Source organism: Thamnophis sirtalis, unplaced genomic scaffold (assembly GCF_051295495.1).
Source record: "Thamnophis sirtalis isolate CommonGarterSnake01/CBP01778 unplaced genomic scaffold, rThaSir2_p1.2 scaffold_6, whole genome shotgun sequence".
NCBI classification, from domain to species: Eukaryota; Metazoa; Chordata; class Lepidosauria; order Squamata; family Natricidae; genus Thamnophis; species Thamnophis sirtalis.
In genome coordinates this window covers 57,414,076-57,427,397 of record NW_028261386.1, presented here as the reverse complement: position 1 = coordinate 57,427,397, position 13,322 = coordinate 57,414,076, and the positions used below count along the sequence as shown (strand labels likewise).

Here is a 13,322-nt window from a genome sequence, read left to right as displayed (position 1 = left end):
CCTTATTTTCTTCATCACACTTCATTTGTTTAATTATTTTTAATCTTAACAGTGAAAGCCGTTGTGTTAAATCAGTTTGTCAGCTCATTAATCATTTAGTATAAAAACTTGGTCTATCCTATCTCATACCAAACTCTACAGTGTATTTCAAGGACAGCCTTCAAAATATTTGTTTGATAATCATTTTATTTCCAGGAATATTAGACCACTAACAGGGGAAATAAAACAATTTAAAATGTAATAGAAGCATTTGAAACATAAAGATAAAAATACTGAAAATATTAGACATGTATCACATTACAATTGATTTACATATTACTTTTAAAGTTTTCTGATCTTCAGTTTCAGTTGCAACCAGAGTGCTTCTAACTTTGTAGAAAAGCAGATGTTGCTATGGTTAGATCATGATGGTTCTCTTCAAAAAGTATTTGCTTCTGTTCATACAGCAAAAGCTCCCTGACATCTTACAAACAAATATTTAAATTATGTAGCTCTATAATTATTAATAATACATTTTACCAAATTAAACATTATTTCCAGTAAAAGATAAGATAAAGGTTTCCTCACACACACACATATGTGCTAGTCGTTCCCGACTAGCGTGGCTGTGCTCATCTCTGTTTCAAAGCCGAAGAGCAAGCACTGTCCGAAGACATCTCTGTGGTCATGTGGCTGACATGACTAAATGCCAAAGGCGCATGGAACGCTGATACCTTTCCACCAAAGGTGTTTCCTATTTTTCTACTTGCATTTTTACATACTTTCTAACTGCTACGTTGGCAGAGGCTGGGACAAGTAACGGGAGCTCGCTCTGTTACGCGGTGCTAGGGATTCGAACCGCCAAACTGCTGACCATTCTCATCTACAAGCTCAGTGTCTTAGCCACTGAGCCACCACATCCCTTATTTCTGGTACTGATAAACAAAAGTACTGAATTTGCCATTTCTTTGAGAGATTCATTGAAAATAGTTTGGTTTAATAACTTCAGTTTTGGTCCAGTGGGCAAATCCTATAACATTTACAGTCATTATTGAAATGATATCAAAACAAATTTATCAAAGTAATAGGATGCTGACATAGGCATTCTGTTTATTTCATATATATACCAATTTTTCTCTAGGATCTCAGGGTGGCTCATGTCATATTATCTCTCAATGTTATATTCACAATAGCAACCCACAACAGCAAAATCAGAGGTTCATGGAGGGAAGATTATAACAAGATACAAGAGAAACACATAAACAGTACTGCTAAACTTAAAACTAAACTGAAGATCTTGGCCTTCAAAGAAGGACAGCTCACTTCAGTGCTGGAATAGGGATAAAGAAGCTGAAGTCTTCTGCATGAACAGATATGTTATCTTGGCAGGAATTTAACTTTAATCAAAGTAAACTTCTGGATCTTCATAACCTTCAGTTGCTAGTCATCTCCTGTCCAAGCACATTATGGAAAAGTGTAATATGATGTAATCATCATATTAATGATACTGTATCCTGAATCTGTGGATATATTTCCACCATAGTTTCCATATCAATGTTAAATAGCATTGGGGAGATTCCTGAGACTTCTGGCACAGCCAGGATCTTGAACTCTTTGTTCTTATTACTACTGACTGGAACTCAAGAAGAAGTGTACATTACTAATTATGGTACATTGCTAGTATATATTTGACCATATTTAAACAATGTTTTCTTCTTTTCTTCACTTTCCTTCTAAACCTTTCAGAATTTATTATGGTTGTTATGTATGGGTGCTCTTTTTGCAATGCCTAAAGCATTAGTTAAACTAGAATGACTCCTATGCATGTTTTATATTGTGACAGAGCAACTACAATTTCAATTAGTTTGTGGATTGAATTGTTTAGCAGCCATCATAATTTTAAAATGTAAAAATAATATATATTGCACATTTGTTTATTAATATATCTAAAAGTATTGCAAATGCAAATGAGGAGCTGAATAAATTGATTAATTGGTTATGTGCCACCAAGTCAGAAACCAAACTAATAGATTTTCTCCATGATAATCTATCCCTAGCCTGGTCCTGTAGATCTTCCAATTGTATACTCATTGCTGTGTAGTCCAAATCTTATCCACCTTGCTGCTGATCATTCTCTTTTTTTCCTTCTATCTTTTCCAGGATTAGAGACTTCTCCAGAGAGCTAGGTCTTTGTATAATGTGTCTGAAGTAGGATAATTTGAGCCTGATCATTTGTGCCTTGAGTGAGATTAATGACAACAGTCTGTAGAAATCGACGAATGGATCAAAGCAGTCAATAAATTTGCTCTTGATCTTTAGATAAACTGATCTTTTAAATAGACTATCTTTAGTCTATTTTTAAAGCATTTGTAAAGAGCAACATGTTGCCTATCTAATGCCCATAATCCATATTGATACACAGTATAGAATAAAATTCCAGGCACAAAAAATCCTTGAACCTTATAGCATTCTAAGTGGCACTTGAAATTCCTTGTTCATGAAACCAATCCCCTTCAAAGGTCAGTATCATTCTAACACACTAGTGAGATTTCAGGGCTGCAGATTTATTCATCTCAGATAGGCAACAAAGTAGTAGTCTCAACTCTCAGACTTTTTTTTATTATGAAAACGTCTAAATAAAACTTCTCCCTCAGAACTTTTATATATATTTAGATCTTTATTGTACAGAAAAATAATAGGCCATGAATTCATATTTGCAAGTAAGTCATATAGTCCAGAAATTAATTTATTATCTAATTGCTCTTTTGTGAACTAGCACAAATGGAAATTGCTGAAGTTATTCACTTTTAACAGTACTGTGTATTAAGTATATAGTTTTTTCTGTAATTCTTTTCTATGATTTAATAATGTACATATTAATATGAATGACTCTCACTGATAACTCAGGATGTTTGAATTGTGCAAAGTTTGTCTTTAGTTGGTCCAGTATGAGGCAAACTACAATAATATTTTTCATCATGGAAAGGTTTCTCCATATGCAGTACATGAACGTTTTGCTCAACAGCAGTAATATTTTTAATATGCATTTCTTGAAATACAATATTAGATTATACCAATCTACATATCATTTTTTGTTTTAATTATAAATCCAAAATACATTTTAAATTAGAATTTATTTATTGCTCTGTTTTAAGTTGTTTTTCTCCTTTTTCATATAATAGTATGGTTTCCCCTTTCATATAATTGTTGGCTATTTGCATTTGCACGTTAGAAAGAGTTTAAACTTTGCTTTATCATAAGATAAATTTGGGGGAGACAGTAGTTTTGTGGTAATTTGGTTTTTTGCTGTGGTTTTCATTTTTTTCCTTCCTTGATTTGAAAAATTAACTAGTAAAATTTGAAGTTGTCCTACTTCTATATCTAAAAAAAAATATTTTTTAGTGTGAGCTAATTGAACTCTGCCTTTTCTTTCTTTCGTGGTCAAGGAAACGCCAATACAGTATAGTGAGCTATTTCAGCAGTAGCATCTGTGCAAAAGGCACTAATGAGTATACCAGACTCAGATTTAGTCTGCTATTCTGATTCACAAATTATTAATAAAACGTGCTTTGTGTACACGCACTACTTACACTACACTGACAAATACAAACATCCTAGTACAAAGGCCTAGTCTTAATTCCCCCTCTAAAAGAATATCTATGGTTTTTTTCTAGTGCGTCAATATCCGGAAAACATTTTGCCCTCATTTTCTGCTATATAAAGTAAATCTAATATGATAGAAATTAATTTTATTTTAGCAGTCATTTAACCATCCAGGCAAGGAAAAATAGATAGTCATGCTACAGAGAAGGTCAGATTTGCATTTTAGAAACTTACTTGTTTTCATAATATGTTTTTGTTGGTTATAAGACAAAATAGTTGTTCAGAACACAATAGTTATTTTACCATACTAGAAAGAATAGTAAAAAATGTGAATTTCTGATATTTAATCATACAATCTTATTATACGGCTTCTATCTTTAAATTAATTTAGCTACGATGATGAGAGACACTTTTCATTTAGGAAAAAAAATCTTAAAAAAGAAGAAATGTAGAATCATGTACTCAAATAATTACATGTTGAAAATGTGAGTACTGTATGAAGCAGCCAATGTGAATATATCCCTTTACTATGCATTTGATGTTTTGTAATAGGACTATTGTGACATGATAGAATAAATGGATCTGGAATTGTTTTTTAGTAATAGATTAATAGAATTTATACAGAACTATCAAACTTCTTTTCAACCCCCTTGAGTTTATACTGTGGATATAATAGATTATTGTAAGGTACCTGCTCCAAGGCATAGACATGCTAGACCTGTAGAGCTATAACGTTTAAGTAAGTTAAATCAGCCCTGTAATCTTGCTACTAAAAGGAGATTTATAAGAATGTATTGGGTATTTTGTCTTTTCTGAGCAAGTAATTAATTCTGACTTTAGTAGCTATTTTCCTTTATTCATTAAAAAAGGGACAAAAGTTTGTGTTATTCATGGTCATTTCATTTAGCTTCCTAGTGGGGAAAATGGAAAGTGTAGTGTGATAGCCCTTGCCCAACAATTATTTATAAATTTGTTGAATATTAATTAACAGCAAAAGCCTGTTTGTACATTTAAAGAAAACTGTGCAGGAAAGCAGTACTTTAAAAGTGGCTGGCCCAATGTTTTTCTTGGCTTACTATGCTAGTTTTTGAATCATTGACCCAGATAGCTGATCAAAGTTTTTGCTCTGCTGTCTTTTACCTTCTCAGCTTATTCTATTCTTTAAACTTCTGTATTAATAACTATGAAGAATTTTTAAGATCTCCTCTTTTTTCCCCTTGCACCAGGTCCAGCAAGACAATGAATCTGTGTTCCAAATGCTTTGCTGGTAAGTGCAGTGTAAAATTGGCTTTGAGGATTTTTAAAATCTCCCTTAAAATAATCAGTCACTTTGGAAACAATTCCTTTGGAGTTTACAGGTGATTATCTGTTTCTTATCTGTTGCATGAAACCAGCTTCTCTCACCTGGTGCTTTATTTGTTTGCTCAGGTTTCTTGAAACAGTCCCCAATGTGTATAAAAAAAGCCACTTCTGCACAGGGACCAATCAAGCCTTCATTCATTGAAGATTATAGAAAGTAGAATGTCCTTGTACTTGTCAACTTCTGGCAGACCTAGTTTAGTGTTCATTTTATTATTTTAGAAGTTTAAACTCAGTAAGGCAGATTTTAATTCTGTTCATTAACTCTAATGTGGGGTTGCTGTAGTAAGTAGAGGAATGTTTTTTGTCCCGTAAATTCAATAGTAGACTATTTATAGAGTGATAGTGACAAATAATTTCATCTCCTGCCTTCTACAATTTTGTTTTAAATTCTTGAATATATAAGTGTTTTTGACCTTCTGTTTTTGTGATCTCATTAAGTAGTCACTATTTTACTATCTTAATATATGGTAAACAAAAACAGAATATATAAACATTTCAGGTGTGCAACTTTGCAGTAGTTCTAGATTTTTCTAAATCCACTACTGTGAGATCTTATTCATAGCAGAGATTTTTAGTTTGAATTTATTACCTTCAGCAGTATAAGCCTACAATTAATGAAAACAGATTTAAAAGATGCTGTGATATTATATGGATTTGATTGTCCATTATGATTTTTACAAACTCATAACATATTTAAAGCAAGACTCTAATTTTTTGTTATTGTTTGATGGGTGGCCATTTGATTTGTGGATAGGTTCAAGGTTAAGTAAATTTGAGTGAGCTAAGCATAAATTTACTTCATCTACATTTACTTTGTTTACATTTAGGTAAATTCTAATTTAAGTACTGCTAATATTATTATATGTGTGTAATAATTTTTCTGTTTTGTCATGTTAAATTGCAATTCAGCAAAGAGGCCATATGCTAATCTGGAACTGTAGATTGTAGACCATTTTTAGAAGAAAACGATAAGTGGCAGATTCTAAGGATTATTTTTAAAATAATAATAGGTGGCAAATAGAGCCAGTTTGGTGTAGTGGTATAGATTCAGGCTAGAAACCAGGAGATTGAGTTCTAGTCCTGCCTTGGGGACAAAGCCAGCTAGGTGACTTTGGGCCAGTCACTTTGTCTCAGCCTAGTAAGGAGGCATACATTCTGAAAATAAAGCCAACCATCATTCAGAAATTTACATTAAGTTGTTTCTAAATGCTTTTGAAGGATTGAGCAGCGAGCTAATAGGTTAAGTTTCTAACTGTGAGGTCAAATTGAAATTATCTATTGATAGATTTACATTATAAGTATTAGACAATAAATGCTAGAGCAAGATTGACGAAACTTTTCAGCACTGAGTGCTGAAACGGGAGGTTCCGGAAACCAGAAGAGCAGCTGGCCAGTATGCATGCCTGCACCGGAAACAGGAAGAGCAGCCACCCAGCGTGTGCATGTGCACCAGGCAGCTGCTCTTCTGGTTTCTGGCGGTCCCATGTGTGTGAAGATCATCTGGCCGGTGCATCGGAACATGGAAGGGCAATGGGCAACAGCTCGTGTACCAGGAGAGATGGTTCTGTATGCCACTTCTGGCATGTATGGCATAGGTTTGCCATCACGGTACTAGAGTAATTGACCTTCCCAAACTTTGAGGCTCTTGTTAAGGAGGTTGTACAGATACTATGGATAGTCCTCAGCTGACAACCATTTGTTTAGTGACCATTCAGAGTTACAGTGGCACTGAAAAAGTTACTTATGACCAGTCCTCACACTTATGACCCCAGCATCTCCATAGTCATGTCATCAAAATTCAGGTGCTTAGCAACCAGCATGTGTGTAGGATGGTTGCAGTATCCTGGTCTTATGTGATTGCCATTTGCGACTTCCAGCCAGCATCTCACAAACAAAACTGGACTCTCTTAAAACAACCATGTGATTTGCTTAATGCAGAATTTGCTTAACAATTGTGGCAAAAAGGTCAACAGAAATTCTTGTCCCAAATGTGGTTGTTTGTTGAAGATTACCTATGCAATGTATTGGTTGCTTAGTTTCCTGCTTATTAAGTAAATACATATATTTATTACCAGATTAATTTGGGTACATTGCTGTTAAAATGTCTCTTCTACTAATAGCTCTTAAAAACTACTTTTCTAAAATATGGTTATTTAATCTTGTTAGGTTGAACGTTAAATGCCAAAGAAATGTGCATTTTGCCAAACATGGTGGAAGTTACCTGGATGCAAACTGTTCTCACCTATTATCAAATTATTAAAGATAGAAAGGGAGAGAGAGAAAGAGAAAGAGAGAAAGAGAACTCTAGAATGGTAGAAATTGGTAAACTATGATCTTTGTATCAGATATACTTAAACAAACAAGTGCATATTTAATCTTACTATGCTTCCGTGTTTATTAATGTATGAAGAATATCTTAAGTATTTTTATCTTGATTTTATTTTCTTTTTCTCTCTAGAAAAAAGAAATCCACACAACGAAAAAGGTTAGTAAACGACAAAATTAATTAACTTTACCCTTTGAATCCAAATTCTGCACGTGTCTAGAAATAAGGAACTAAATGTAATAATTACACATTTTGGATTTTCAGAATACATAAAAATATTGTTTAGGTATTGATATAGTTTTATTCCTTTCAACTAAAACTTTACAAAGGTTTCTTATAGTTGCATGTGCCCTGTAGTTACCAAAAAAAAGTTAAAATGTTATAATAACATATTTAACAATTTTGAATAATTCAAGAAACAATATTAATATGCTTAATATATTCTTCTCATTCTCCACCTATTTTCCTTTATTCCTTCGCTTAGCTGCCACTGTTGACTTAGCATTGCATTCAGGTAGTCCTCTGCTTACAACCATTTTGTTGTAAGTATGGAAATAGCCTCTATAATATAATCTCCTGGCTATCTAGTATAAAGTATATGTTGGAAGATAGGTCAATATCATAAGAGATAAACAAAAGAAATCTTTTTTGAAAAAAAAAAGATAATTTGTAAAAGCTGTTTTAAATTTGTAAGGCATTTATAGAAGTACATGCAATGTTCCATATAAGCTACATGATGGTGTTGATGTGCTATAAATAGTGCAATCTCTTTTGGGAAATGGGAGCTGCATTAATTTAATAATAAACTACAAAAGATTCTAAAACAAAATTAATAATGTCATGCTCAGTCTGAAGTATATTTGAATTAAATGTCACATTAAGCACCCAACTCCCTATATTCATTTAGAAAAATAAGGATACTTAACAAGTCAGAAATAACAGAAAGAAATTAAAGAATCCTATTGCAGTTTCTAGCCAGATGGATGGCATATTACAAAACTAAATACTTCAAGAAAATACATATTACAGTTGTTAAATGGGTCACTATATGACAGAACACAATTTTATTATTGTTTTATGATATTATTAAAATAAATCATATAGTCATTGAGCAGAAGAGTTGCAAATCACATTAATAGGACTAAAGGCCTCTGCAACCAGTCATAAATGTGAGCTTTTTGCCAACCTCCCGAAATGCAATCATGTGACTGTGTGTGTTTGTGTGTGCAGCAGGTGTAACTTTGAGGATGGCTTATAATAGAGGTTCTGACCAGTTCTGGAGAACTGGTAGCGGAAATATTGAGTAGTTCAGCGAACTGGTAAATAGCACCTCTGACTGGCCCCGACCCCATCTATTCTCTGCCTCCCAAGTCTCAGCTGATCAGGAGGAAATGGGGATTTTGCAGTAACCTTCCCCTGGAGTGGGGAGGGAATGGAGATTTTACAGTATCCTTCCCCTGCCATGCCCACCAAGCCACGTCATGCTCACCAACCCACAGAACCGGTAGTAAAAAAATTGATCCCACCACTGACTTATAAGTAATATTTTTTGGAAGACATCATAACCTTAAATGGTTGTTAAATGAGAACTACCTGTATCAGATTATCTCTTAAATGGCTAAATTTATTTTTTTCTACTATAATAGCAAAACTTTGCATACATTCTTTCCCCCCTCTCTCTTACTGATTTTAGATTCAATGGTCCATGTTGTTATTATAGCAGTCTAGACCTATTGTGTTAATATATGCCTTGTGAGCAGACTCTAATGTAACATGGAAATATTCTGGGGAAGTTGTTGATATTAAAATATTACACTCTTATCTTGTAAGGTTGACTTATCTTAGCAGCTGTCTCATTCCGTTTTAAAAAAATATTTTTCTTTTAATGCTTTCTTTAAATTAATTGCTTCTAGATGTAATGCTGATAATTTCAATGTGGTAGAATATTCCAGTGCTTCCAATATATGATACAGTTTAATAGACTCTGATTAGCAGTTAGAAATTTTTGGGTGTACAAAAATCAACCATTAGTCTCATTTTGTGAAAGAAATAGCTGTGTTCTTAGCTGTCTGCTCAAGAACATCCGCTTCTGATTAGATGGGCTGTAGTACAATTTTTCCTGCCTTAAAGCTTGATAGAAGTTGGCATCTCAATTTCTGCTTTTCCATTAAGCCTATGCTTTGTGGTGTATTTTAACAGCATTCAAACTTACTATTATAGTTGTAGCCTGTTGAATGTCTGGTGCAGGACTGTTGCTGAAGTCATTTTCTGCCTAGCAATAAGAATCTGGCAGGACTTTGTGTTCTTGTCCATTTTATATTAAACTGATTTAACATGCTTTTAAAAATATTGCTGGATTGTTGTTTTAAATGGTAATAAATGTAGCTCATGACTATTTATGCATAGCTATGAAATCCATGTTTACAGTATCCTCATGATGTGTACATCTTGTCTAAAAACATCCTGAATATTTGGTTCATTGCATACGGGTTAATTTCAACAAGATTAATTTTTAGGTACATTGGAAAGCTAAATGCAAGTAATTGTTTTTACATTGCTGAGGAGGACTGTTTGTTTAAAATACCATGCTTTACATCTCATTTGATACCAGGGAATTTTATAAAATTACAAATAATTAAAAACCATACATTTGTATAAGATTGCATCTTATACAAATGTAGTAATGTGTAAGATATTTTAAATATGAGGGGAAAGATATTTCTCTAGCAATGGATGCATATTTTTAGAGGGACTGTAGCTTCCCAAAATTATCTATTTCATCTCTAGTAAGAGAAACAGAGAAGAGCTAATGCTGATATCAGAGTGATAGCTGAATGAAATAAGAGAATATGTACCTTCAGATACCTTGGTCTTGTTCTGACCCTGCTTTAGCAGAAAGGAGAGACAGACTCCTTGTCCCAAAAAAACCCTCTTTATTTTCACATGTGAATTAATGGCATTCACACACCAAAAAGTCCAGGCAATAATCCTTCAAAGAGTTAACTTCAGTAACAAACCTTATCAGTTCTTTGAGATAATTGCCAGGCTGGGAGCTTCCAGCCAAAGCGGTAAATTAAGTTCTAGCAAGCAGTCTCTGAGGCATGAAACATGATGAGCCAAATCTTCTGAAATCTGAATGGTTGCCTCCTACAGCCACCACTCCTCTTTCCTTCTATATATTCCGCAGCCAGGGAGGCGCCATTCAGCATCCACGTATGCCTTGCTTCCCAAGTTGACTCCTTGTCCTCAGTTGTTATCCTCTCCTAACAGCTCTGCGCATACGCACATCTGGAACAGACCCCAGCTGTTCTTCCTCCCTACTTATCTCAGCCTCCAAAGGCAGCTGCCTCTCCGATGGCTGGGAAATATCGGATGGCCCAGGCTCTATCTGCTTCCAACACAGAACATCCATCAGAACCTTCCTCAGACTCCAGAATTGGCCCAGGTTCCTACCCAACCTCATCATCATCCGAGTCTGAGGAAGTCTCTGATGGATGCTCTACATTGGAAACAGAGAGAGCCAGGGCTGTCTGACATTTTCCAGCCACCGGAGCGGCAGTTTCCCAATACAGAGCATTCATCAGAGCCTTCCTCAGTCTCCAGAACTGGTCCAGGTTCCTCCCCAACCTCCTCATCGTCCGAGTCTGCCATCAATTCTCATGGCAGCTGGCAGGCCACAACAGGTCTTAACTGGGAAACATACCAGTTCCATGAATATATTACCATTTACAAAATTAGGAACATTCTTACATTAATATTTTGATAGTGCAGTTCTAGGGAATCTTTATTTTGCAGACATGTTGAATATCTAGCTTATTCTGTTAAATAGCAGAAATATAACATCTCGTTAATGTCACAATGCTAGTTTATTTTTTTAATGCATTGCACATTAATTTTGTGACGGCTGACAAACATTATTTATCCCCAATGGTCAAATAGAGGAAGAGCATAAAGAAAACTTTTTATAGAGGGGTACATGTGACAGAGTGATTTCCCCTCCTCCTTGGCAAATGGATTCTGTCTCTATTGTGTCTTTCTATCTTATTAATATTATGTTCATCCAATTTTTATCTCATTAACCTTGCTCTCTGCATGGTTTGCTGAAACATAAGCTCTAATTTAGTCCCTTGTGTGTGAGTTCTCAGACAGATAAAAGTGTTTAGGATATCACTTAATTGTGAAAAAGATTTGTCCAGACCTTCAATGTGAATATAGAAAAAGATGATGACTGGTGTTTTTGAGTTTCATAAACTTTTTAGTAACTCTTTATCTTCTGCATGGCATATACAGGAGTATATAGGGGGAAAAAATATTTTCTTTAAATAAGTGATTTTGTTGAATTATGAAAACCCCCTACTATCCTTTACTTTCTATATTTGCTCATGTAGAGTTTATAAAGACACTAGTGGTTTGTTCCACACCTTCCCTATCGAGTTAGTTCCATATTACAATCTAATTCCAAGTCCGTGTCATGCACTCCTGTGCTGTTAATTTGTAAATTTCGATGCAGTTTGTTTCGTGTTTTTGTAATCCAAACTGAACGTAACGAGCTATGTGCTTCTGGGACCCTGCCTTGCCTTGCCAATTAGAACAAGTGGTTACTCAGAGAGAGTATGTTTTAAATAAAACATGGCACTACTGAGTTGAATTAAGATCTTTGGGAAATAAATGGAACAATTTAACTCTTTCTTTCCAAAAGAGAGACCAATCAATGAGAGGATGCCTTTGAAATGTGTAATTCCTCCTGAAAGGTAACTAAATTAATATTAGATTAATTTTCTAATATTTATATTTGGAAATGTAGCATTCATAAATTTTGGGGGCTACTGAAATGTAATAAGATCCTTTATATTGGCAAAACGTAAGGAGATATGTAAGGATTGTTACTGTCACCAAAAGTCTGAAACATTTTTTAAAAGTCCTCAGTAATGAGATAAGATTCAGAAGCAATTTGGGTAGATGCCACTCCTGTTCACTGGAGTATGAGAAAAGAGAAGAGGGAACAGCACAACCAGACTTGCAAGATTATTATAAATAACAATAAAGGAAGTTTTATTATTCTCATTGAATTGATTTCCTAGTCTGATTTACCTGATAGTATTGAAGGTTCTCATCTGATAGTATGTACTATATACACATGTCAGACTCATACTCTAAATAGGCCCAAGGTACATCATTTAAACTTAAGTCTTCAATACTTACCATAAATAATGAATATAATAACTTGAATACTTGTAAACTTAAGATTATATTTGGGCATATAGTGAGCTTTGTTTTTCACTTAAGTTTGGCCCAGATTTTTTATGGTGGGATTTGTGGAAAGTGAGAACAATTAGAAAATGAGTCACATAGCTAAATACCTTTTTTCTATTATTTCAGTTTAGAAAAATGAGCAATTAAATAGTAAGAGTTATGTCTGCAGAGTTTTAGGATGGACATTTGTTGTGCTAAGTATTTATATCACTGAGAGGTAACCTATGTCCATTATAATCTACAAAAGCAAGTTCATCTCTTGAAAACAGTGGAAAGTATCAAAAATTATTCAAAGAAAAACAAAATAGAGTTCACATTTATTCCCATGTGACCTGTGTTTACTACAGAACAAACTTGTTTTCAGTGAACCAAATTAACAATAAGAATCCTTTATTTTTCCTTTTCAATAATGCTTGGAGGTCTTCAGCTTTTGTCCTCTTTTTAGATATATCTATCTTGCTTGAAGGTAATATTATATTTTGATAACTTTTAAAAGGGGAAATTCTAAACACCTCCCATGGTATTCCTAACAATTGTATAGATTCTTGCTAATATTTTCTTAATAATTAAAATTTCATGGATATTTCATGGTTTGTCTAAAAATAATAGGCAAGATATGCATTGCATTTGTTGTGTTCAAAGGATTATTTAATACATTGTGCAGAATCAAAGGCTAGTTAATTAGAATTAACGCCTGGGTTTAATTATCAGAGTATATGGATATGAAAAATGTGCCTGTAAAGATGTACACGTGTGCCGACCAGAGAATCTTTTTTTTTTAATAAATGTTTTTTTAATT

The 13,322-nt window shown here is 34.0% G+C and overlaps 1 protein-coding gene across 1 annotated transcript in view; it reads left to right on the top strand.

The window, feature by feature from the left end:
- The window catches only part of ZFAND3 (zinc finger AN1-type containing 3), a 108,585-nt gene that overhangs the window by 24,230 nt on the left and 71,033 nt on the right, over positions 1 to 13,322 (top strand). The window contains exons 2-3 of the mRNA XM_014055804.2: positions 4,809 to 4,849; positions 7,403 to 7,429. Coding sequence (XP_013911279.2) covers positions 4,809 to 4,849; positions 7,403 to 7,429 — 68 coding nt within the window. The remainder of the gene's footprint in view (positions 1 to 4,808; positions 4,850 to 7,402; positions 7,430 to 13,322) is intronic.